This window comes from Gossypium hirsutum, chromosome D04 (genome assembly GCF_007990345.1).
Source record: "Gossypium hirsutum isolate 1008001.06 chromosome D04, Gossypium_hirsutum_v2.1, whole genome shotgun sequence".
Classification (NCBI taxonomy): Eukaryota; Viridiplantae; Streptophyta; class Magnoliopsida; order Malvales; family Malvaceae; genus Gossypium; species Gossypium hirsutum.
Genome location: NC_053440.1, coordinates 10,743,188 through 10,770,162, shown reverse-complemented (window position 1 = coordinate 10,770,162; position 26,975 = coordinate 10,743,188). Strand labels below are relative to the sequence as shown.

Below are 26,975 nucleotides of genomic sequence, written 5' to 3'. Positions count from 1 at the left end.
TTAACAATAAAACAAAAGTTATAAAATATCCAAACAATAACAACAAAATAATAGTAACATTATAGTAAAATGACAACAAATCAGTGAGAAAAACAACATCAAAACAGTGAGAAAATAGCTTCTTTTTTTTTTGCAAATTCAAGTCGGGCCAGGCTCAAGCAAAAAAACCCTTACTCGAGGCCCGATCAGTTTTCTAAATGAGCCTTATTTTTTGTCCAAGTTCATTTTTCGGGCCTATAATTCTACCCAAATTCTTTCACTTTTTGGACAAACTTTCAGGCTAGGCCGGGTGACTCGACCCGTGGACAGGTCTAATTACAACTTTATTTTTTTGTATTTTTTCTGGAATTCTTTATTATTATTTTGATATATATAAAGCACATATATGGATATGGCTACCCAAATGTAAGGCTTTTAATTTTTTTTAAATATATGAAAATGTTTTACAGATTAAAACATATTAACATAAAAAATATGTTCATAACCAATACTTACGTCTGAATCTAAATAACATTATGCCTAATTAGCTAGATACAAACCTGATATGTATAATCTCATAGGAATAATAAATTCGTATGGTAAAATCTATGTTTATATATATGTTAATTATTACAAATTTGAAAAAAGAATGGATGACATGTAACTCATATACTATTTCGTATCAATATTCAATAACTTTGTCTCTCTATAAAATACCAAAAAATAAAAGAATTTTATCACTTTATATAAAATTATTGTTTGAGTTAATTTCACCAATTAATTCGACACCAATTCAGTTGTGAAATCAAAATTTTTTTTATTTTAAAAAATAATTAATATTATTATAAAATTATTTTTATCTTTTTCTTATTTTTATATAATTTTTAAATAAAAGAATTAAAAATCATTATTTAAGAATCCAACTCAAGACTAATTAAAATGATATAATAAAACCCCTGTTATTTCACTATAAATAATTTGTTCACATATTTTTATAAATATATTATTTTAATATAAAATATTTTTATTCACGGTTGTTATAAAATTTTATATTTGTGGTATTGCATTTGCGTAATGAAGGTTGAAAGGGACATGATAGAAGCATCTCAAAGAATCCGGAAAAACATGAAACGTACAAAGACAGTTGGCATTTCACTTTTCGAATATGATTGGTTAAATTTTAAGATAGTCCTTGAGCTTATTAATTTTTACGGATTTAATCCATCTATTTTTATTTGTTTGAAATTGGTATTTTACTTTTCAAATTGGTTTTTCTTATTTTCAGTTTTATTCATTAATTCCGTTTAGAAGTTAAGCACAAGTACAAGTTTAACACTTAAATTTTATAGCTTTTGTCAGTTTGACTCAATACTTTTTTTTTATTAGTGCTCCACGGATTCAAATTCAAGCATCAAATTTTTTCCCCAAGAAGACAAGTTTAAAAATAGGGGGGAAAAGCGTTTAGCCCCACAACACAATGAATATATATCTCAACTGTTATTTAAGCTTTTGATTGGATAGGTGACTAGGGGTGAGCATTCGATCGAATCGAATTGAATCGAATCGAAAATTTTCGAGTTAATCGAGTTTTCAAATATCATTTTATCATCCTAACTTTATTTGAAGTTTTTTCGAATCTAGTCAAGTGAGATGGAATTCGAATCGAATCGAATCGAATATATTTGTTCAAGTTAAATTTTAAAAAATAATTTTGGGTCCTTATAACCACTGTCACCCATCGTAATAAAATTTGTCCACCTTAATCAAATTTTTTATTCACTTTCATCACCTCATAAGTTATTTATTAATTTTTTATATACTGGTTAGCTTCTTTGCTTGCTTAGTTGTTTCAATTATCTTCAGATTCTTGTCACTATGTATTTTGGAATTAAGAAATATATTAAATGTAAAAATATGATTTTTAATAAAAGTTATTTTAAAAATAAAATGTGAAATTGATACCAATATAAAATTTTAACACGAATATTTTATGGCATAATTAATAATTCAATTTTAATATAAATATTCAATATGACTAAACAATTCAATAATATAAATAATATAAAATGTGAAATTTAATTTAATAATATAAATAGTAGATATAAATAAAATTATTACTATTTATGTTTAGTGAATTTTTTTTGGATAATTTTGATTTTTTATTTGAGAGTAAAGGGTGAGAAGTAAAAGTTTAGAGAGAAAATAAAAATTTTTGGGGAATAAAAGTTTGAGGGAAAGTAAATAGGGGGAGTAAAATTTTGGAGGGAAAATATTAAAAAAAATTTGGAGGGGGGAGGGTTTGGGGTAGATGAGAGGTGGGATGAGAAGAGAATAAAAGTTTTAGGGAAAAAGTGGGAGGGAATAAAAATTTTGTGGAAAAATAAAAGGTTTTGAGGGTTTTTGGGAGTAAAATTTTGAGAAAAAGTAAATGGGAGAGTAAAATTTTGGTGGGAAATGAATTTTGGGTAGATTGGGGGATTGGGAGGGGAGGGGAGTAAAAGTTTTTGGGGGAAAGTGGGAAGGAGTAAAAGTTTTGAGGGAAAAGTAAAAAGGTTTGGGAGTTAAGGGTAAAAATGTAAAATATTATAGTTTGATATTCGAATTATTCGAGTTATTTGAATTCGAAAACCCAACTCGATTCGAACTCGAAATTTGAAAATAAAATTCGAGTTGATTCGAATAACTCGATTAACTCGAATAACTCGATTCGTTTAACTTGAAATTCGAATTTTTTTTCGAGTCGAATCGAATTTTGCTCAGCCCTATAGGTGACACATCAAAAATATTATGTGGATATTTTTGTTTTTTAGATAAAACATTATTATGATGTGATTTGTATTTAGGGTTCTATAATCTCTAAAGCTTTAACTTTATCCTTTCAAGTAAAGCATCATTTAATGTTTATATAATTATTATAGAAATAGTTTTTTACATGATTTTTTACCTAAGTTGTGAGTATACCATAATCCAGCATAGTACATATTCTTCTTTGCTTTTATCAATCTTTGTTTTCTCCTTTTTGCAAACTCCAACTCCCACTCCCACTTTTTCTATATAAAAAAAAAGTAGGAATCTTCAACTTCAACTTCAATTATTAGTTCTTTTTAGTATACTTGTTACAACCTTGTCATATCATCTCTCGAGAACCACCTGACACTTACACATGAAGATAAAATTTGATGAAGCTTGGCCTTGTAGCCTTACTGGGAGAATTGTATTAGCCTTCCTTCACCAAAACACTCATGTCATATAGAGTTAGCCTGTACACTCTCCAGAAGATATATAGTGAAGAGCACTTGCCAGTATCTATCAATTCATCACCTCCTTAGGCTTGATGACACTCTATCCAATCATCTCACAATGTCCCCTCGTATTGACTCCAACAATGATCCTAATTGACATCCACCACTCTACCCTTCACACCTACAAAATAGAGTGCTTGATAGCTAGCACTCAGGCCAAGCTAACCTCTATAAATACCACCATTCATCACGAAATCAAGAGAGACAAGAAAAGCAGTGGCGGAGTCAAAGGGCTTACAAGGGCCTTGGCCCCCCTAAAAACTTTTTCATTTAGACCCTTTATAATTTATAAAAATTTAAATTAGTAATAGTAAAATTGCACTTTTCCCCCTAAAAAATAATAAAAATTTGATTTAATCCTTTAAAAATTATAAAGATATAGACTATTAAAATGGTAAATTACATTTTTACTATTATAAAAATATACAATTTAATTCCGCACCTCAAAAAAATTTTCTAGCTCCGCCACTGAAGATAAAGAGAACTTAATTACTCCATCTACAATAACCTTGCTCAAACATCATCCTAACTAAAAACAACAAGCATTTTTAGCGGCATTCTGCACCACCTACGATGTGAACCACTACAGCTATCTATACAGTTTGATTGAAGGTGGAATTGTGCGCATGGGCAATGATTCATCCAGTAAGGTAATTAGTATTGGTATTGGTCAAATTAAAATGCATAATGGGACGATTAGAATACTTTCAGATGTCAGGTATGTACTTGATTTACGAAAGAATCTCATCTCCTTAAGTATTTTAGACTCGAAAGGATGCTGAATTAACATCGAGTCGAGCGATATTAAGGTATCTCGTGAAGCTCTTATTTTGTTAAAAGGTAAAAGGACCGATAGTCTTTATATTCTTGAAGGTTCTATAGTGACTGGTGAAATCAGACATCCCTCGTCCATTACGGAGTCAAAGTCAACTCGTTTGGAGCTGAGGTAACTTGGTCATAGGAGGGAAAAATGTATGACCGTTTTGTTGAAGAGAGGTTCTCTTTTGGATGCAGGTTTTGAAAAGTTAGGGCACTGTGTTCGTGAAATCAGATCCAAGTTAGTTTTGATTTGACAGTGAACAAGTCGAATGCCAGAAGTCTTCTAATTTCTAAGCATAGATTCGACTCAGTTAATTCCCTGCATAGTTCAAGATAGGCCCATGACGGACTTTGACAAAGACGGCGTTGTGGAAATATGAGTCAAGGTGAAGATTTGTTGAGTATGACTCCTATTCCAGTCAAATTTGAGAAATAATCTTCTAGTTAAACAAACTCTGTTTATTTGTTTCAATCAAACTTTTTGATTAGTCTAGATTATTTTATTATTATTTGACCTATAAATTTAGCTTATAAATAGGCTATTTTACAACCTTATAAAACACACCCATTAGAGATAAGAACTCATAACACTTTTAGAGAATTTTGTGTTTACGTTTTGAGGATTCTTAGTTTTCGGGATTTAGTTTTTATCTCCATCTTTTGTACCTTTTGTTCTTTTACCACTATAGCGAAATTATCTTTACCTGTGGTTTTTTATCCTCTTTGAAGGAGTTTTTCCACGTTAAATTTGTGTGTTTAATTTCTCAATTTCTTCTACTATTTTTACTTGTTTGTTGCTTAATCGGGTCGATCCCCAATATCACCTTTATTTATTATTCTTAAGTTATAACATGTTAAATTACTTATTACTCTTTAATAAATTATTTATGAGTTTTTGTTAAAAAAATATTTAATGAGTGCAAAATAAAAGTAGAAATATTTGAAAATAAATGGAAGTTTGCCATAAACATTTCAAAGTATTTGCTTTTCTATTTTTTCTTTTATGTTTAAAAACTGCCAAAAAAAATTAAATGTTTTTAACATAAAGACAATCTTATTTAAAAAATAATAATTTTGTAAACATACACCTATAAACACTTTAATAGATTCAAAAGTTAAAACTATTTAAAAAAGTTATTTTAACATTTTCAATATTTTGAAAATATTTTTAATTAATATATTTGAAATTTTAAATTAAATTATTTTTAAAGATGTTTTGTACATTAAATTTGTTAACAGTATTAAATTTTTTTTCAACATATTAAGTCTTAACTTGATTGATATAGGCATTGTTGTCAATATAGGAGGATGTATGGTCGAGTGTGCTGAAGCGCATTATCCTCCTATTTATGAGTTGGAGAGGGACAATGAATAGTTCTAGGCATTGTGTCAGAAAACACATATATTTTAGAACTTTTTAAATTATTTAAAATAAAATAAAAATAAAATGAAATTGTTCAAATGAAATAAAAATAAAACATTTTAACAAACATATTTTAGAACAACTTTAAAACTTTTCTGAAATTATTAAAAAATTTGCTTAAATGTATAATAAGTGATTTAAAAAATGTTAAAAAGATACTACAATTTTTTAATTAAAAATGTATAGAAATTTAAAATTATTAACATCATATTTTCAAATTATTTAAAACTATTTATATTTATAATTTTTTTCAATATAATTTTTTTTAAAAAATCTATATAAAATGTATTTAGAATTTTATATAAATAATTGGAATAAAATTTAAGCATTTTATATACTATTTATACAAACATTTTATTTTTAAAAAAATTTAAACTAATATATATTTAAAACATTATTATAAAAAATTTAAATAATATTTAATTGATAGCCTCTGTCCATGTATCGCATTGCTATCCTAATTAGTTATATAATATTCAATCATTTGATTTGAATATTTAATTATGGAAATATGGTGTAGAATATGATCTCATTAAGGGCAATGAAAATGGTAGAATGATATTTTGAGGTTTAATACTACTGATTAAAATTTTCTCAATTTTCAATGAGAAATCTATTTTTTTGGTGAATTATAATAAAAAGGTAAAGTTTAAAAAATAAATATAATTAATGCGATTTGAATCCAAATTTTACTTAAGGCAATGAACACGGTTAACAATCAGAAAATTCTAATATAGTACATATTAGATTTAATTGCTTGGACGTGCTCCAAGAAAACAGAAGAGAAACAAGTAAATGGTTTTAGGTTTAACACCGAAACAAGGGAAAGTACTTTGGAAACTACTACAAAGACTGTGGTTTATGCAAATGCAAAAATAATGTTGAAGCTTTAATAAGCATCATTGAATTGAATTATGCACTGTAGTCACTGTCATCATCAGAATCTGGTCCTTCAGCTTCTTCATCTTCATCGGTATCTTCATCAGAATCTGAATCGGGAGAGTCACCAGAGGGTCCTTTGCTGCTTTCCTCAGGGCTCCCGCTTGGGCTAGGGCTCTCGCTTGGGCTAGCGCTGATAGTATTGGAGGATGAAGATGGCGACCCATAAGGAGCAAAAGTCTTGGTAGCTCTTGATGGGGCTTGTGACGGTGATATATCAGCAGCAAATGCCCCAACAATAGCTATGAAAACAAGGGCAACAACAATAATGTGGCGAGCCATGTCTTAATTCTTTCTTTGATCGTATTTTATCTGTTTTTCATTAGTTTAGTTTATTCACATATATAGAAAAAAAGGATTCAAAAGAAAAACAGGAGTTTGTCGAAGATATATATAAATGAAAGAACTACAGGCAGGGGGTCTAAATAGATGGTGACGAGAAAGATTTGGCTAATGCAAGGGAAATGAACAAATTGGTTGACCGAGTTTTTTGTTTTATTTGCGGACAAAACTCAATCTTCAATACCCCAAACTTAAGTGGAGCCTTATTTTACTTTTGATTTGTTAGAAGATAAATGTTGAGAAATGAAGAGGTAATTTGGTAATTGATGTTGTTGGGATCAATTTAAAAGATGGGAAATTCCCCATTACACCATATTCTTTACCTTTTTTTTTGTTCTTTTTTATCAAGAGCCGAATGCTTCTCAAATCAGTCTCTTTCACACCCAATTAACTCAAGTTTGATTTGTTGGATTTTTGAGACATTTGTTAAATGAGTCCAAAACTAAATTTATTTGATTTTTTAGATTTCAGTTCAATCGGGTAATAAGGTGGTAGACTTTTTTAGCCGTCTTGATTTAACTTGTGAGCAAGAGCTCAAGTTTAGGTTGGATTATCCCTCCTCTATTCACTCCATTCTACTTAATGACATTTCTTAGTTAAATGAATCACCTTTTATATATGCACTTTTGTAAAAAAAAAAAAAACAAATCTTGCAGTTGTTGGTCATTGTGCTCCTTTCCTTATTTTATTATACTTTGTTTAACTTAATGACATATTTCATCTCCAACTCTAAAAAAAAATATTTTAGTCCTCCATTTACAAGTTTCATCTTTTTTAACCCTTATATTTATGTTTTTTTTGTCAAATTAGCCCAAAACAGAATGAAAAGTTAATAATTGTTAATTTTGCTAACGTGACAGTCCACGTGTATGCCATATCAACAAGTAATTAGTTTTAAAAAAATAAAAAATTAAATTAAATTTTTAAAATCCAAAAAATTATTAAAATTAATTAAAAATAAAAAATATTTTAAAACTTCAGAAAAAAAAATATTAAAAATCATAAATTTCTTCCATAATTTATTTTCTTCTTTTTTTGTTAAAATTTTTTAACATTATTTTGTTTTTTCATTCATTATTGAAACTAAAATCTTAAATCCCAAAAAAGAAAAAATAAATGAATGAACAAATAAATGAACAACCAATTTGATACAAACTAGTTTTTTTTAGATAAATCTGCTACAAACTAGTGAAGAACAACAAATATAAGAATTTTCAAAAACAAATACAAGAATATTGTTACTTTTCGTAAGCCTTCCCCATGTGTTTGAGAGTAGGGTTATATTATTACTTTTCGTAAGCCTCCATCATGCGTCCGGGAACAGGACTATATTATTACTTTCCATAAGTCTCCCCACATGTGTTTGAGAGCAGGGTTATATTATTTATAATATTACTTTCCATAAGCTTCCCCCTATTCATCTGGGAGCAGGGTTATATTATTACTTTTCATAAGCCTCCCCCATGTGTCTGGGAGCAGGGTCACTTTACTCAAGCCTCTATGTGAACTCTTTGGGCTCTCAACGAAGCTGAAGCATAACTTTATCTTTGTAATCCTTCGAACACTATGCATTACTACGAATCAACAAATACTACACATTCTTACAAATGGGTTATACATTTCTTATATTATCAACGGATGGTTTGAATTTCATATTATATTTTCAATAATCCTAAATGGTTTGTATCAAGCAAATGGCCTGCCAATGTGCCCGACTTAGATTTCCAATACAAAATTCAAAGAAACCAATAGCTTAAACATTGATAATTTTTGGAGATACGATTATCGATTTATAACTTAAAGTTGCTATATTACTATCCTACATACCATCCAAAGTAGAAAAAACAAAGCAGTAAAAGAAAAATAGAATTATTATTATTATTATTATGAGAAAATTAATTACAAAATAAAACTATTTCTCAACATTAGGACCCCCTAACACTTTCAACAAGCTCATTACTAGGAGGATCCTTACCACTAACCGGAGCCTTAGGTTTCCCACTCGATACACCATTTTGGGCCACTGAAGTTTCCTCTTTAAGAATATTAGGTACACAAAGAGGCCTCATTTTCTCTGAATACTCATGTAACACCCTAGGTAAATCTCATATCGACAAAGCATAGGAGAGACCTGGGTTGTATAAAAGGGTAGCAACACCTAAGTGGTAAGAGGCTTTTTGGGGTGTATGGGCGCTCCCAAGAACAAAACCATGAGGGCCATGTGCGTCCAAAGTGGACAATATCTTACCGGGTTGGGTGTTGGCTATGACATTTATTGGTATCAGAGCTACTCGTTGTGCCTCTTGAGCAATGGTGGAGAAAACCTCAGCGAAGACGTTGAGTCCCTAAGGGGGTGAATGTAACACCTTAGGAAAATCCTACATCGGTAAAACATGGGAAAGGCTTGAGCTATATAAAAGGGTGACAACATTTAAGTGGTAAGAGGCCTTTTGGGGGTCTATGAGGGCTCTTAAGAATAAAGCCATGGGGGGTCATGTGCGTCTAAAATGGATAATATCTTACCAGGCTGGGTGTTGGCTATGACAACTCATCCCAATAGGACCATTAGGGTTGAAAATATTAAACCCAATATTCTTCTCCTCATAGCTCGTAATACTTTGAAGGGATTTAGATCTAAATCATACATGTAGATAGGCCCATTGTGTAACTGTATCCCCAAGATGGCTTTCCTCATGCCCAAATTAGAGGCCTCAACAACCTTCTCCTCAAGTTGGGACTTGGTAAGGGTATGAACCCGTTACTCTAGTTTCAATGCTACTTGAGTTGCGTCTCGTTTAGTCTTGTACTTTTTAGCTTTACCCTACCAAAACTTGGCATCTTCACGAGCCTTTTTCTTAGAAGCCTTCCACTTCTCTGCTACAGCCAAGGCCTTGTCTTTAGTAGCATTGGCAATATTAGATGACCTGTGTGATAGCCTACATCGACATCTCAATAGCAACCCTTAGCCATTTGAAGATATCTTTAAAGCTTGTGCACAAATATCATATTAGGACCATCCAAAGAGCTTCAATAAGATGATAATAATAAGAAATTGCTTATCGGGTGGACCTTTGAAAATTAATTGTAGATCGTCAAATGGCGTTGGTACAACAATAGCAATGGAAAGAGAAACGAGAGTAGTAGACCCTTCAGTACCAAAAGGGGATTTTGTTGAATTTAAGTCACCACCGGAAAGGAACTTTCTTATAGCATCTCCTCCTACGAAAGAAAGCCCTTTTACTGTTCCATCCCTCCCTCTTTTGGTTGGGGGATGCAGAGGGGATTTCTTTTTTAGGGCAAGTAGAGCCTGAATAGCTCAAAGGGGTTTCGAAGGAATAACACCCCTCATCCCAAAAGTAGTGGGATCAATAGCATCAGTAACAGGGCCTTTGGTGTCTATGATACTGTATTCGTTTGAATCTGAAAAAAATAAAGTGAGAACAATATTAGTACTAGCATAAATAAAACACAAAAAATAAAAATATACTAACAGGAAGGAAACAAAAGTTTCTTATCGGTAATTTCTTTCTCATTCTAGTCACAAATATCGCCAAAGTAACCACCATCCGAAGGAAGTAGTGGTAAATATTCAATCAACCTACCATTCGAAACCCCTAACCACATCTAAGGCATATTTTCCTAATTTTAAAGAATTTCTAAGGCGTTGGGATGTCCCCACAGAGGATTTCAACAATCTCATTTTCCTCGTCATAGAAGACGCTCTCATTCTAAGACTTGTCTCATTTCTTAGGCTTGAAACCACTCGCTAAATCAGCATCTCGATAGCCTTACACTTCCTCATCCTTGAGAAGATACTTGAAGACCTTTCAAAGTGTAATGGTTTTAGGAACAACTAATCGATTTGTCTTATTCAAAATCGGCCTCAATGTCACCCTCTAACATAGGATGACAAATCTGAAGAAGGAAGGCTCTAATGGATGGAAAAATCAAACTCCATCTTTGTTTTAGTTGTACATCCACGTATTTAGAGCAGTTAATACCCAAATTACTCACCTGCCCATGCAAAATAGTATTGACATATGGTAATCTTTGTTTTTTGAAAAACCAGATGAGACTTTCCCCCCTTGTTGGTCCCTCCGGACAACGTAAAGAAATTTTAGAAGACCTTTAGGAGGGGATTTATCCCCTTTTCCTTACAAAAATTGATGAATCTAAACATGATACACCAAAAAGCCACAATTAGTTGGCCAGGAGAAACACCTTAAAATTTTAACACCTTTTGGACAAATGGATGAAGAGGAATAGTGAAAGCCCCTCCCACATGTGTAGAGGGATCAAGATACTAGGTTGTCATAAATCTTCATATTAAATATCTTTCAAAAGTTTTGCCCCTTCAAGACGAAAGAATTGATATTTAAAGTGGGGGAACAAAATCTCCCTACACCAGAGCAAATCCTGATACTCTAACGTCCATGTTATGCATACAATAATAGGATAAACAATTATTGACCTTTTTAGGGGTGTAGCCTTATCTTTTCTTCCCTTCTCTACAAGAGTACTATTAGCCGCTCCTCCACAAATAGGGATTTTATGACCAACTTTAGATAAAGCAAGAAATAAAATTTACCTAGAGTCAAAAAAGAAAAACTCGTGATAAAAAAGAGAAGCAAAGAAACAACAAAGGAAAATCGTAAGAAGATGTAGAAAATATCAGTTAAGATGAACAACAAAAATGGAGCAATATAAAACAAAGGCAAGGCTATTATAAGGTAAGGCGTGACAAATGTCACTTTATTGTTAATATCGATTCTCTAGATAAAATTTTCAACCTATGCAATTAATGCACTTGAAATCCCTTCTACCCTTTCTAGAAGATTCTTAAGCATAACTGAAAGGAAAATGTCACTTCAATTATCACATGCCACTCGAATACAATGGATGGTCTCATGAATACCTCATTTTGGGAATGAAAGGGTCAACTAAACCACCCGTTTAAAATAGATGGTGTCTAATATACAGAGACAAAGAAAAACGAATAGCATGAAACCTGTACACTACCATTTGTGGGGCAAATATAATGTTAATTTTATCAACATCGAGTCATCTTACACCATTCGCATCATCAAATGCACACACAAAGAGAAGATACATGGGCATGGGAAAAAAACATAAGGAAGTGATAGAGAAAAGATAGCATTTTATTAAAAGATAATGACAAAAAAGTTACAATTACAATTTACAGGATTCTACATAACATTATAATTTTGTTTACAACAATTTATCTCCCTTATCCTTAGCAACATGAGTAATTTCAAGATGTAAGACGGACAAAATAGACTTTCCATCCGGGGATGCTATCCTTTTCCCATACTTTTCTAGCTCCTCTAAGTAAGCTTTGGACCTCTTAGTCTCGTCTTCCATAAAGTTACTACCCGAAGAATCCCTAGTAAATATGATGAGACGTATTTCTTGACAAAAAAATGCCAACCATCCCCGAATGGGATATTGATGTCAAAATTAAGGCATCATTCATATCAAATTATGTCAAAAAATAATCTAAAATTCATACCATATGTGTGCATGGGACTAAAAGCGACTTGCATAGCCAAAATAACACCATCTAAAGAGATGGTAGAGGTAGTCACTTGCGCATCTTCACACCTTTTTTATTCCTTCTCTAAGGATTTACACATATTTTAGAGTTGCCAGATTAAGTCATTAACCTCAACATCTCGCTCTAGTAAAGCCTCTCGAAGCTGTTGCTTCTCCTCCTTCAACTATATATTCTCCCTTTTTTAAGAGAGAGTTCTTAGTTGAGTTGTTGGTACTACTCCCACATACCACTTATGTCTTCCTGAACCACCGGCTCATTTTTCAAGAAGTCATCAGGAGCATGAGAGCTCTGTAGATTAGTCCACCCCCCGAAAAGAGACGATTGCCAACTTGATCTATGTTATAGAAAAATAATTAATTTTTGAAATAACCATTGGCATTAGCAACATGAAATGTTACTTGCAGAACTTCGACCTGCATTTTCTGTAATGTAGCCCTTAAGGGGAACAAACACAAAATTCCCCTCCTCAACATGAGACTCAACACCAAGAAAAAAGATAGAAATAGTTTATGGGGAAGAAGATTTCTGAACCTTCATAGGAACATTAGTAACTCCAAGAGGAAATGCCCCCTTAAGAGGGGAATCGCATGCCATAAAAACCTTAGAGAGACCTTTGGATGGAAAATCCACCCGAGGGAAATTAGCAAAAGGTTTCCAAATAAAAATCTCGTTGAATCTACATTGTGTAGGTACAGGCTTTGGGGTGTCTTTCTTCAATTGTTTATCCAGATGAGAAGCCTCTTTAGCTAACCATTTTGGTCTAGATAAACAAGCCTTTGATTGATTAATCCTGTTATTCGAGGAAGGGTCTAGAAAACCATTAAAGGGAAAATAAATAAACAATTACAAAAGTTACTAGCAAAAGGACCAAGCAACATATGCCCCTTCAAGGCCTATCAACAATCACGTTATACTTAGTTGAAGTAATGTTGGCACCAACAAAAGAAATAGGTTGCTCTAAATTTGGTCTCAACATCGATACCATGTGTGGGGATGTGGGAGAAATTTGCCACTTACGGTTTGAAAACCCTACATAATTTGAAAATAAATTTAAAGGCTCTAGATGTAAACCCTGAAAATATTTGGCAAAAACATCCCTCGAGTCATATGGCTAGGAGTGCTCACGTTGCTTCCATCGCCCAACATCCTTCAAGCCATCTATCAGATCTGAGGAATATACCCCATAACCCCTTATCGCAGACAATAGTAGAATACCCCATGAAGGGAGATATTGTAAAGGAGAACCAAAAACCAATTGTGATTTAAAAGAATATAGGTATCCTCCCCATCAAGAATACCCTCCAATCATGGATGATAAAAAAAAAGGAGACGACATAGGTCTTTTCCATTCAATAAGAAACCCAAAAGACCCTCCCAATTTTAGCTCTACCAAAATATATTTCTTAGGATCTGAGTTCAACCTCCCCACTCCTCCATAAATAAGTTGTTTAGTCCCCTACCTTCGCACTACGAGGTGTACCCCTTCATAGTTTACCTTCTCTTAAAGAGTGTAAATATACTGAAACAAAAGCATAAAAGACCATATCCCCCTCTGATCATATTTGATCATGAATCCAATTAGTAACCACCAGGAACTCCTAACCAGTTACTCGGGTGCCAAATAGTAGGAATTTGGCAAGTCCATTACAAATTGGTGAGGTAGGAAGTGAAACCTCGCTTCCAACAAAAATAATGACAAGTAAAATCCTAGTCTCCCTTCGCCAAAATGTGGCTCAAACACCGAACTGAAGCTATGCTTCCCTGTAGGTACATTAAACTCATGCTTCGGGTGCCTTGTAAGAGAGCCCCTACATCTTAACACCTTTCGCATCTCTTGCTTTATTGTCATGGACTTATACTCGACAATGGTCAGTAGTTCATTGTAATCCGTCATATGTTCTAGGATTTACTCCTTTTGGCTTTCACCCGTCGAAAGCCTCCTAGAATCGACCATAGTCGACCTGTTACTCATTTTTATCGCTCTATTATCAACAATGGAAGACCTAACTTTACCTCTTTATAATGAAGACCTGCTAATCCTATATCTTCTCCTCACAAGTTTGACCATTTTTTGACAAAGATCACAAAAACAACGAAAAGAAAATTTTGAAAAACTTTTGAACTAAAAAGGAATTTTGAGCAAGAATTTTGAAACAATAAAGCAACCTCAAGCAAAGTAGAAGGAAAATTACAAAATTCTCAATTATCTTTCATAAAGGCATCATGTCGAGGACTTAAGGTCATGACCAATAACATATGACCACCTAAATAGTGCCAGATGCCCTGATCATGACCACTACTCCCTAAAATAACACCACATTTATTACAACTGTTTGATGATGCTTCATCTTCTCTAGCTAGTTAAGCCACTAAAGGGACCTTAAAACATGTTTCACAGAAGCCCACTTTATGACCTCACACTCGATCGGGGAGAGCTATTATTATATCCCTCCACCAAGAAGACATGTGTAACAACTCGTTTTTAGTGGTACCGAAAAACGATGATTACATAACCTTGTTCTCTGATGATTGAGTATATAGATATTAATATTTAATAGTCTTTGGTTCAATATAGTGTTATATGGAATTTTAGTTAAGAGAAATTGATTAATTAGAGAATTGATCATAGTACAGGGATGAAATCGTAATGGTGTTAAAATTTAACCATTATGGGTCTTTTTGCTAATGATAATACGTTAAATGATTAGGGATTAAAATGGTAATTAAGCCATATTTATAGATAGTGGCGGGACAATTATTAGCATTATCCATAATCATGTTAATTGTAATTGATAAGCTATAAAAGTAACTTATTCTAATCCCATTCTTCATGTGTTTTTGTATGATTAATTATGCAAATTAGTGAATTTGATGCTCCTAATCCTTTAAATTCATGTGTTTATACTAAATAGAGCATTTGGGAGCACAAGGGGCAAAAAAGAGCAAAAAATAGACAAATAGAGTTGTCTTCAAGTTTCACACGGCCTGGGCATTTCAACACTGGCTGGACACACGCCCATGTGCTAGCCCGTGCTGATTTCGCACCATATTTCCCAAATACGTAGAAAACCTCAATTTTTAGGTTTTTTAAGCATTCTAAAGTTTATAAATACCTATTAGAAGAAGACATAAGGGGGCTATCAGAGAAGATTGAAGAAAACACTTGAAAAATACCATCGGGATCAACTCGAAAATGGATCTCCATCAAGATTGAAGATCTCCTTTTAGTTTCTTTCGAAGTTTTATTGAGTTTCTTTATGTCTTGTGGTTTTTCTGACTTTGAGATATTTTCATTCAGGATTATGAACTAATCCCCTAGATACCTAGGGGAGATGAAACCTATTATAAATCATATTATTTAATTTCTATTTTATGTGATAAATACTTGATTCTTGTTCTCAGTTATGTATACTTTTTTTATTTTAATACTTTCAAGATATTAATTCATGTTTAATGTGCTTATTTCATGGAGCAAAAATCCCTGTTTAGGAGTAGATCTAGTATAATTGAGTGGAGTTGCATGCAATCATAGAAATAGGAGGACATAAATCTACTGGATTAGAGTCAAATCTAATAAGAGAATCCATAGATCGAGTTAATACGACGATAGGGGTTTTAATTAGAAAGAGCTTTCAATTAATCAACCTAGAGTCAGTTGTTTTTACTCTCGAAAGAGGTATTAACATAATTTAGGGATTCCTATGGATTGATTCACAAGTGAATAAATCATTTAATTCAGATTCTTAATAATAGGTGAAGTCTAGGTGGATTCTTTCTCGAGTATTGTTTCTCTCATTGGTTGTCTTCGATTATTTTCCTATTTCATTCTCTATGACGTTCTTAGTAAATTAGTTTAATAAATTTAGATTAAAAATAATCACTCTAATTTGTCGACTAAATAATAAGAAGGCGATACTTACTAGTACATTTAGTCCTCGTGGATACGATATTCTCTACTCACCTTAGCTATACTATTGTTCGATAGGTGCGCTTGCCTTTGTCGTATTTATAGTTAGTTTAGTGACCATCAAGTTTTTGGCGCTATTGCCGGGGACTAAAATATTAAGAACACTTTATTTTTAATAATTTAACCATTTTTTATTTTTATTTTGTTTTTATTTTTAGTTTAATTTTTACATTCTAATTTTTTTTTGCTTCTGGCAAGTTTCTTTATTTTATGACTAGAAGAAACTCGTAGGGGCCATTACTATTTGATAGTGAAATTGGGAGTACTACTTGCAGAAACCGTAGAGAAGCAAGACAGAGTCGAGAAAATATAGTATACGAACAAGATGACATTATTATTACTGAAGAGATGGGTGATAATCAGAATAGTCAGGTACCTCCCGCAGCTGTTGCAGCTCCTACAGATCCTGCTCCTGTTCCTCGTACTATGTACGATTATGCCAAGCCCACTTTAACAGGGGCTGAATCGAGTATTATGAGACCTACCATTGCTGCAAATAATTTTGAATTGAAGTTGAACACTATTCAGATGATACAACAATTCGTTCAGTTTGATAGTTTACAAGACAAAGATCCAAATACTCATTTGGCCAATTTTTTGGAAATTTATGACACTTTCAAAATTAATGGCGTTACTGACAACGCTATTCGCTTACAATTATTCCCTTTCTCATTGAGGAACAAGGCTAAATAGTTGCTGAACTCTTTACCACGGGGTCCCATCACCACATGGGCTCAGATGACCGAAAAATTTCTTGTAAAGTACTTCTCACTGGCTAAGACAACCAAGTTGAGGAACAATATCTCTTTCTTTGTGCAGATCGATTTAGAGACATTATATGATGCATGAGAGAGGTATAAGGATTTATTGAGAAGGTTCCCTCACCATGGGTTACAGGTTCAAACCTTCTACAACGATTTGAATCCCTCAACTAGGCAACTAATTGATGCAGCAGCCGATTGAACTCTAAATAATAAAACACTCGAAACGACTTTTGAGTTTATAAAAGAGATGACACTGAATAATTATCAGTGGCAAGTCATGAGGATGAAGCCGATGAAAGCAGTCGATGTTTTCATCTTAGATGCTGTCACTATGTTATCAAATTAGGTAGAACAATTAAATAAGAAAATTGATAGTTTATATGTTTTTACACAGGTACATCCGGTGATGCAATACGATACAAAAGGAGGTGGAATGAACAGTCCAAAATGCTTAACCTTCGCTCCTACATAGAGAATGAACAGGTTAATTATATGGGTAACAATTTTAGACCTCAAAATAATTCGTATAGTAATAACTATAATATAGGTTGTATGAGCCACCCCAATTTATCTTGGAGGAGTCAAGGCAATCAGAGAGAACAAGCCCTTCTAGGCCTCCAACAACAACTTTGCCAACAAGAGAAAAAACTGAACTTTGAGGAGATGTTGACGAAGTTTATCTCAGTGTTAGAAACCTGTTTTCAAAACATTGAAGTGGTACTAAAAACTCAACAAGCATCGATTCAAGGGCTCGAGAACCAAATAGGTTAGCTTGCTAAGTTAATTTTTGAACGACCACAGGGTAGTTTTCCTAGCAATACTGGAACTAACCTAAGAGAGTAGCTTCATGCAATTATAGTTTGAGATGAAGAAAGGTTAGCTGAATCTGAAATTGTGGTGAATAACAATAATGTTGAGGTAAGCCAGAATGAGCAACAGCCAGTTGCCAAAGAATATAAACCTTGAGTTCCATATCCTAACGCAACGAAGAGAGACTGCACGAACGAACGATTTGGTAAATTTATCAAACTCCTAAAACAATTACATATTAACTTACCGTTTGTTGAAGCTCTTTCACAGATGTTCAATTACGTAGAATTCTTAAATGAGCCTTTGGAAAACAAGAGGAAGTTAGATGATTCATCGACTGTGGAGCTAAGTGCAGTTTGCTCGGCCGTATTGAAAAATAAACTACCTGATAAACTGAAAGATCCAGGGAATTTTACTATTCCTTATTTAATTGGTAGTTTAAATATCGATAATGCTTTGGCTGATTTAGGTGCTAGTATTAATGTTAAGCCCTAGAAAATGTTTAAGCAATTAGGTCTTAGGAAACCCTAACAAACTAATTAGGTCTTAGGAAACCCTAACAAACTAGGATGAGTATTCAATTAGCGGATAGAACCATCAGATAAATTAGGGTTGTTATTAAGGATTTGCTTGTAAAAATAGATAAAAGTATATTTCTCGTTGACTTTGTTGTATTAGACATGGGTGAGGGTAGTGAAGTACCTTTAATTTTAGGACGACCTTTTTTTAGCAACTACTAGGACTATTATTGATGTTGGTGCAGGTGAACTTGTACTTCATGTAGGTGACAAAATGATTACTCTCCAAGCTCGTGATTCTATGCGAGTCTTTAGTAATCGAGATGATTTGAAGTGTTCTGTTAATGTGAGTAACAATGTGGCTCAATCTTCTTTGCAGGAAATCCCTCGAAAAAACTGATGGAGCCATGTTTCCGTCAAGAGGACAAAAATAGAACAACCTACAAAGAATGAATATTACAAATCGATGAACTAGATGAATGGCAGACACATGTCAAGGAGAAACCGAGAAAACACGATGAAAAGCCAAAGTGATGCCATGATGAGTATGTGAACGGAATGAACCAATTTAAGGTTGGTGATAAGGTATTGCTAGATACAACAGGTCCATGAATTGCCACTTCGGAGCTTGATGGAAACAGATTAAACCCTGTTACGGTACTGAACATCTTCCCATATGGTACAGTCGAGGCAACTCATTTTAAATTCGACACATTTAAGGTAAATAGTACTCGACTTAAACCTGATTTTGATAATAAAATTGATAATGAAAAAGAGGAGCTTCGGCTCTGTGAACCACCGTGACTGCACGTGCATATGGTAAGTCGAGCTTAGATTTTAAATAAGCACTTCTTGGGAGGCAACTCGAATGTTTAACTTTTGCTAATTCTTTTAATTACATTGCATTCTAATTGAAAATCTAAAAAAAAATTGTGTTTTTGACCCATATGGCCTGGACACATGGGCTTGTTGTAGGCTGTGTGTGAAATGGGGTAATCGATAGTGCGTTACACGGCCTGGCAACATGATTGTGTGACCCACATGGCCTGGACACATAGGCTTGTCCCAGGCCGTGTGCATAAATGAGCAATCGACAATGAGTTGCATGGCCGTGTGACCCACACGACCTTGACACACGGGCATGTCCTTGGCCGTGTAAGTCGTGGGACTTAATTGTTCAAAAATTTGAAAGTTACATGGCCTAAAATGGTCCACACGGCCTGGGCACACGACCGTGTAGAATACATGGCCTAGCCACGCGGGCGTGTCCTAGGCCGTGTGAACCCTGAAGCTAATTTCCTTCAATTTTAAATCAAGTCAGAGAGTTAGACGTGTCCGAGGCTGTGTGAAGACTGGGCTTAATTTTTAATTGCACACGGGCAGAAAATACTCCACACGGCCGTGTCACATGGCCTTGTGGCCCAAACCCTAAAATTTCTTTATCAATTTTTCTTTTTCTTCTTCCCCAAACAAGCGACCCCCTTTTCCCCCATCGTCGACCTACCCTACCCCCACCCACGCATGACATCATCTCCCAGGCGCGACCCCCTGTCGTAACTTCGGTCACTGTCTTTCGTCAGTCTTCCCCTTTTACACTTTTCTTTATTTTATTTTCTTTATTTTATTATTATATATTATATTATTTAGTTTTATTTTACTAATCTATTTTATTTTTTTCCCTTTTTTATTAATTTTTTATTATTCTTATACTTATATTTTAAATTTATTTTAATATTTCTATTATTTCTATTATTTTAGTATTTTTTTCTATTATTCTTCTTACAATTACCTTTAATTTTATTAGTATCATTAAGTTTATTTTGTTTTTATTTTATTTTATTTTTATCTTTATTTTTGTTTTTAGTTGCTTTATTTTTATTTTCTTAGACTTATTTCATTTATTATTTTTTGAACTATGTTTTTATTTTTATTTTTATGGTTGTTTCTATTTGAGTTGTAACCTCTTAATCTTCTTCATTATTTGTGTTTATTTTCTTCTTTGTTTGCACATAATCATGCACTTCACTTTCAGTTGCCTACAAGTTCGCTTTTCACCATCCTGGCGATTTCATCCAATATTCAGGGCAGTTTTAGTTTTTTCCTTCTCTTATGATATTCTGCATACATTGTGATTATATCTGTTTGTATATTGAGGGCAATGTACATCTTAAGTAGTTTATATGAGTATTAGAAAATCCCTGAATTATTCTTGTGCTTAAGTAATTTTCTCATATTTCCATTAGAATGAATTTTTGTCAATTTGTGATTTTTTGTTGTTGTGTTTTGGATTAATTTGCATATATTTGTGCATTGGTTGATTGAAACTTTAAGACTTGAGAGAATCAAACATGATAAGTTTATTTTCAGAATTAAAAACTTTAGGTTGTTTCCCTGAATTGATGTATTATCTTGAAGTTTTAAATTTGCAAGTTTGGCATCAAAAACTAAGATTTTTTTGTGAGATTTTGAGCCTTTAGAGCATACATTTTTCTTGCCCATTTTATTATTGGTTATGAGTGTGTCAATTTGATTTGTTATTCTAGAACTTGTTTTGATTATACACGTTAAGACCAGACCTTTGATTTGATATACTGAGATGATAAAGGCACTTAGGTTTTAACCCACTTATCCCATAAAAAGCCTACCTTGCAATTGACCCTTAGTGAAACCCGTTGAGCCGAACAAAGTGTTTCTTGATTTACCCATTATTGTTAACCCATAACTCATTTTTTGTTCGTTGAGACTTTTTCCCGATTTCTCGATTTATTGACTCCTTTTTGTCGAGATTTGATTTGGTTAGTTACTTAACTATGCTCTTCTGTTTGATTTGATGAATTATTTCTGACTCCCTTTTTGTTGATTTTTTTTTATTATTATTTAGTTCTATATTGATTGACCTTGAATAGTTAAATTTATAGTTTGAGAAGAAGCTCGTTTTTATTCTTGTATAGTTCTGGATTGATGTAATATTTTTAATTCATCACTTGTTTATTTTTTCTAGTTTGGTAATTTATCAATTCGATCTTGATTATAACCAACTTTTCTGGCCTTTCTCCACAACCTTAACCTAAGCCCCATTACAATCTCTTAAAGACCTTTTGATTTGTGTAGCATATCATTTTATAGTGGTGGAGATTTGATTTTCATGCAAGCCTATGGTAATGACATTTCTTGTTCGACTATTGAGTGCTTTTTTCTTGAACCTTAAACACTTTAAGTGATTTGAGTGAATTTTTAGTAAGGATGTCAATTCTTGTCGACTTTGAATTATAGGTAATTACTTAGATAAGAGGAAATGCTATGTTTTCGTGCTTTAAAAATTTTCGACTTGGATTGTCTGGATCTTTAGTGCCCTTTTAGTTGAATTGTCAATGTATGATTATTTGTAAATTATTTAAAAACATTATTGATGAGAATTATAAGTTGAGAAAGATTAATTTTAATGAGAGTTGAGGATTTTGCTTGAGGACAAGCAAACGCTTAAGTGTGGGGATATTTGATAAGTTATAAAAGGAACATATTTTAATATCATTCTTAATGCATTTTTGGATGATTAATTATGCAAATTAGTGAATTTGATGCTCCTAATCCTTTAAATTCATGTTTCTATATTTAAGAGAGCATTTGGGAGCGAAAGGAACGAAAAAGAGCCAAAAAAGACAAATAGAGCTGTTTTCAGGTTCTATATGGCTTGGGCATTTCCACACGGGCTGGACACAAGCCCGTGTGAGCCACACGGGTTGGACACACGCCCATGTGCCAGACTGTGTCGATTTCACACCCTACTTCCCAAATACGAAGAAAAACTCAATTTTTAAGCTTCTAAAGCATTCTAAAGTCTATAAATACCCATTAGAAGAAGACATAAGGGGGCCATCAAAGAAGATCGAAAAAAACACTTGAAAAACACCATCAGGATCAACTCGAAAGCGGATCTCCCTTGAGATTGAAGATCTTCTGTTAATTTCTTTCAAAGTTTTATTGAATTTCTTTATGTCTTGTGATTTTTTTGACTTTGAGATGTATTCATTAAGGATTATAAACTAATCCCCTAGATACCTAGAGGAAATGAAACCTATGATAAATCCTATTATTTATTTTTTGTTTTACGCGATAAATAGTTGATTCTTGTTCTCAATTATGTATGCTTATTTCTTGTTTTAATACTTCGAGGATATTAATTCATGTTTAATGTGCTGATTTCAGTGAAGCAAAAGTCCCTATTTAAGAGTAGATCTAGCATAATTGAGTGGAGTTGCATGCAATCCTAGAAATAGTTGGACATAAATCTACTAGATTAGAGTAAAATCTAATAAGGGAATCCACAGATTGAGTTAATGTAATGATAGGGGTTTTAATTAGAAAGAGGTTTCAATTAATCAACTTAGAGTCAGTTGTTCTTACTTTTTAAAAAGATATTAACATAATTTAGGGATTTCTACGGATCAAGCCACAAGTGAATGAATCATTTAATTCAGTTTCTTAGTAATAGGTGAAGTCTAGGTGGATTCTTTCCTGGGTATTTTCTCTCTTATTGGTTATCTTCGATTATTTTCCCATTTCATTCTTTGTTGTGTTCTTAGTAAATTAGTTTAGTAAATTTAGATTGAAAACAATCACTTCAATTTGTCGGCTAAATAATAAGAATATGGTAATTACTAGTACATTTAGTTCTCGTGCATACGATATTCTCTACTCACCTTAGCTATACTATTGTTCGATAGGTGCGCTTGCCTTTTTAGTATTTATAGTTATTTTAATTGCCATTGGTAATTTCCTGATAATTTCAAGATCTAACATTTTTTGCAGACTTGAAGATACATGGGGCATAGATTTAGCTTGGGATGGTAATCTGATGTCATTTTCAAGGTTTAGCATGGACTGTTAACCTTATATGTATATATAGCCTTGGCCAGACTTTCATTGTGTCGATAAAGGTTTAACCCAGACGGGTAACCTGACACCTCTGTACGTGATTAGCTCAAATGAGCCTTTGATGTGAAGCATACTCGTGTTTTGATTTCTTTTACGATGTTCATCGGGTAATATAAAAGATGTGAAATGCGAAATTATACAGTAAAAGAATAAAGGGAAATAATTGAATATTATAATTGGAGTCCATACTAGTGAAAGGTATAAGAATGAATTTGAGAAAATGAGTGTTATAGTATCATATTACGTACTCGATATACTGTATGTGATGAAGTGTACGCACTTGCCTTGTTGGTGAATTGTGTTAGCTGATAGGTAAATTGTGTTTACGTATTAAATTGGGATATAATTATTGTGTGAGGTAAGTTAACTATCAAATTTGTATGAGCTTACTAAGTATTCTTAATACTTACGCGTAGATTTCTTTTATCTTGTAGATTTTGAATGTTCTGAACATGACAATCGAATCAATAATAAGTTCACACTATCCGCCGAAGTTGTGGTAGGCTTCAGTTTTTAATTGATTCTGTTTAAATGACATGTATGTAGTCGTTTGGTTATTTGTAAATAAAAATTTTAAATTTTGAAGGTGATTCCTTTGGATTTTCATGATGTATGATATGAAAAATGAAATTTAGTTATGTTTTGTTCCATGTTTTAAGTTTCGTTAGACTTGTCACATTGTGGGGTATCCGTAGAAAATTTTCCAAATTAGATGTTCACCAAAGTTTTTGGAAGAATTCTATTTACGGAATAATCCATAGTTGACCTGTTACACCCCACATCCAACTCGACTATTGAATCCGGGTATGGTGCACCATAGGAACAAACCACTGAACTGACGAAACCATTTGAAACCTAAACATCTTAGCTCGGCGGGTGCACCACTTATTGGAGCGATGTCCTAATATATTGACAAACATATAATAAGTTAAAGATGACTTAAAATAGTATTATGCCACTTATAATTAGGAATTAGAAAACATCATTTCTTAGAGGCCTTGTAAACTTACATAGGTTAGATTGAAATTATAAACGAGCTAACACTCGACCTGAAATTAAAAAAATCATTTCTAGATAACTAATATCACTTGAAATAGTTGGGCATGAAATCCATAAAGTTACTAACAATAATCTAGAAATAGAAAACGACATTTTCAAATACAAGTTTGTTTTAAGTTCAATTTGGCGGAATCTAATAGACATCTTATTTCCCTAACGATTCATGTTACACCCAAGACAAAAAGAATGGCTCACAAATAGGCCGCAAATTTGGCTGAATCCCAACTACAAATATGTCAAACCTAAAAGCTTAAAAAAAAGAAACTAAGTATGTTTATAAGAACTTAGTGAGTTCTAAAGAAATATAACCCCATAATAGGGTTCAACAGACACTATTAGACTAATATTTAGAACAAAAAAATGGAACGCCACTTTTGGCGGATAAAAATTTCCTTTTTTCAAAGTATCAGTTGACGGATATTTCCACAAACGGACACAGCCTAATGGTGGACACTATTTGCTATTGTAGAGTCGCATGTAACTAGCACAAGGCATAACTACTCTAGTCGTATACCACATTTGCAGATTACCCCTTTATGACTGTTTAAACTTAGGTTTTACGCTTTATACAATATCCACACTTTGTTTTAACACAATATACACCTTTTATCCATATCCTCTCTTTCTTATGCTAGCTTCTGATCCTAGTTCCGAAGAACCATTATTCTTGTATCTTCATATCACTCCTTAGATCCACTAAACTAGTCAAACCTCCGTACCTCTATCATTCTTCTTTTTAATTTGAACACATGAGTGTTCCCTCGCAAGGCCAAGTATTCACCAATCACGGTTTACATTAGAGTGCCAACCAGAGGCAAAACATAATATATTGTATATTCTTTTCATCATCATACATAACAACCCTCTAAGACCTCTTTACACCAGTCTAGATACGGAGCTTTTGCACTAAGGAAGGAGTATTTATACCCATACATATGCAAGACTTTTGTCTCTAATTTTTTTTATTGTTATCGTATATAAATTGACCCTTTACCATGTCCATTTTGACATGAGCAACTAGACCAAAGGTTAAAGCTACTTACCTCGAAATATAGTAGGTAGGTTAAACATAATAATGCAGATAACAGACTGAAGGTACGAAGGAACTCACCAGAAACTTTCACTCGGAGTTTCCTACTCAATGGGTTCTTTTCCTTTAGCACTGTAACCTTCTTTCGTATCTTTGGGTAAAATAATCAAATAACTTCCTTACATATAAGAACAACCAAAACTTAATGAAATAACATGAATTGATAAACATGCAACCCATTTTCGGATGGAAGTTTTCTTCCTATCCAATATTCAAATGAAAGCCCTACTAAATAACTCTTACAAAAACTCCTTTCTATCTGGTAAACTTAAATAATGATTTGAGAATTTACCAACATTTAACTTAAGGAAAGAAGCTTCTATAAGCTTTTATAAGCTCGAGAAATCAAAGAATCGAGTAACTGCTGCTATGAGATTTATGAAGAATCTTCTGTTTAATATCAAAATTTCTCGGAACATAAATTTTGTTTTGAAATTACAAGCTACCATCGAAACTGAGGTGAAATTTTGAATTATGCCTTTTTAATCTATTTCCGTTTAACAATAAGGTCGGAATCATTTTTCTGAGCTTCACAAATCTGTTGCAAAAATATTGGTTTAGCTTTCAAATTAGCTAAAATAGAACCATCATCAATCAATGTCAATTGGGTATTCAAAGCTTACAAAACAAATAAAGATTTTCGGCTTAAAGCATCAACAACAATATTAGCTTTACCTGGGTGGTAATCAATGATCAGATCATAATCTTTTAGCAGTTTCAACTATCTATGCTGTCGTAAATTTAATTCTTTTTTTGACATTAAGTACTTCAGGCTTTTTTAATCCTTGAAAATGTGGCATTTTTCCTTGTATAAATAATGTTGCCAAATCTTTAAAGTGAACACAATAGCTGTAATCTCTGAATCATGCGTCGGGTAATTTCTCTCATATGGTTTCAACTTATGGGAAGCATAGGGTATAACTTTACCGTCTTATATCAAAACGCAAACTAAACCATTATGTGAAGCATTACTATATATCACAAACTATTTGTCGAACTTTGGCTGAATCAACACAGGGCCTCAATTAACGCTGCTTTTAACTGATCAAAACTCTGTTGACACTTTTCTAACTAGTCAAACTGTACATCTTTCTGGAGTAATTTCGTCAACGGTGTAGCAATCATAAACCTTTAAAAAATCTCCGGTAATACCCAACCAAACCCAAAAATTTTTTGATTTCGGTGATGTTTTTCGAAGGCTTCCAATCCAAAATAACATATATATTGCTCGGATCCACTATGATGCCTTTAGTCGATATCACGTGTCCCAAAAATCTGACTTATTGAAGTCAAAACTCACATTTGCTGAATTTTGCAAATAACTATTTCTTGCGCAAAGTTTGCAATATTATTCTCAAATGTTGGTCATGTTCAGTTTCATCTTGGGAATAAATCAATATATCACCAATGAAAACAACCAAAAATCTATCTAAATACTACTGAAATATTCTGT

The 26,975-nt window shown here is 32.9% G+C and overlaps 1 protein-coding gene and 1 non-coding gene across 2 annotated transcripts; both read right to left on the bottom strand.

Moving 5' to 3' along the window:
• Window positions 1–6,435: 6,435 nt before the first annotated feature.
• On the bottom strand, window positions 6,436–6,744 carry LOC107926020 (clumping factor B). Its single transcript, XM_016856784.1, has one exon. The coding sequence runs from the start codon at window positions 6,742–6,744 to the stop codon at window positions 6,436–6,438; it is 309 nt and encodes a 102-aa protein (XP_016712273.1).
• A 10,388-nt stretch (window positions 6,745–17,132) lies between these two features.
• LOC121216543 (small nucleolar RNA R71) lies at window positions 17,133–17,239 on the bottom strand. Its single transcript, XR_005912723.1, has one exon. It is a non-coding gene; the product is annotated as a small nucleolar RNA R71 (small nucleolar RNA).
• Window positions 17,240–26,975: the final 9,736 nt, after the last annotated feature.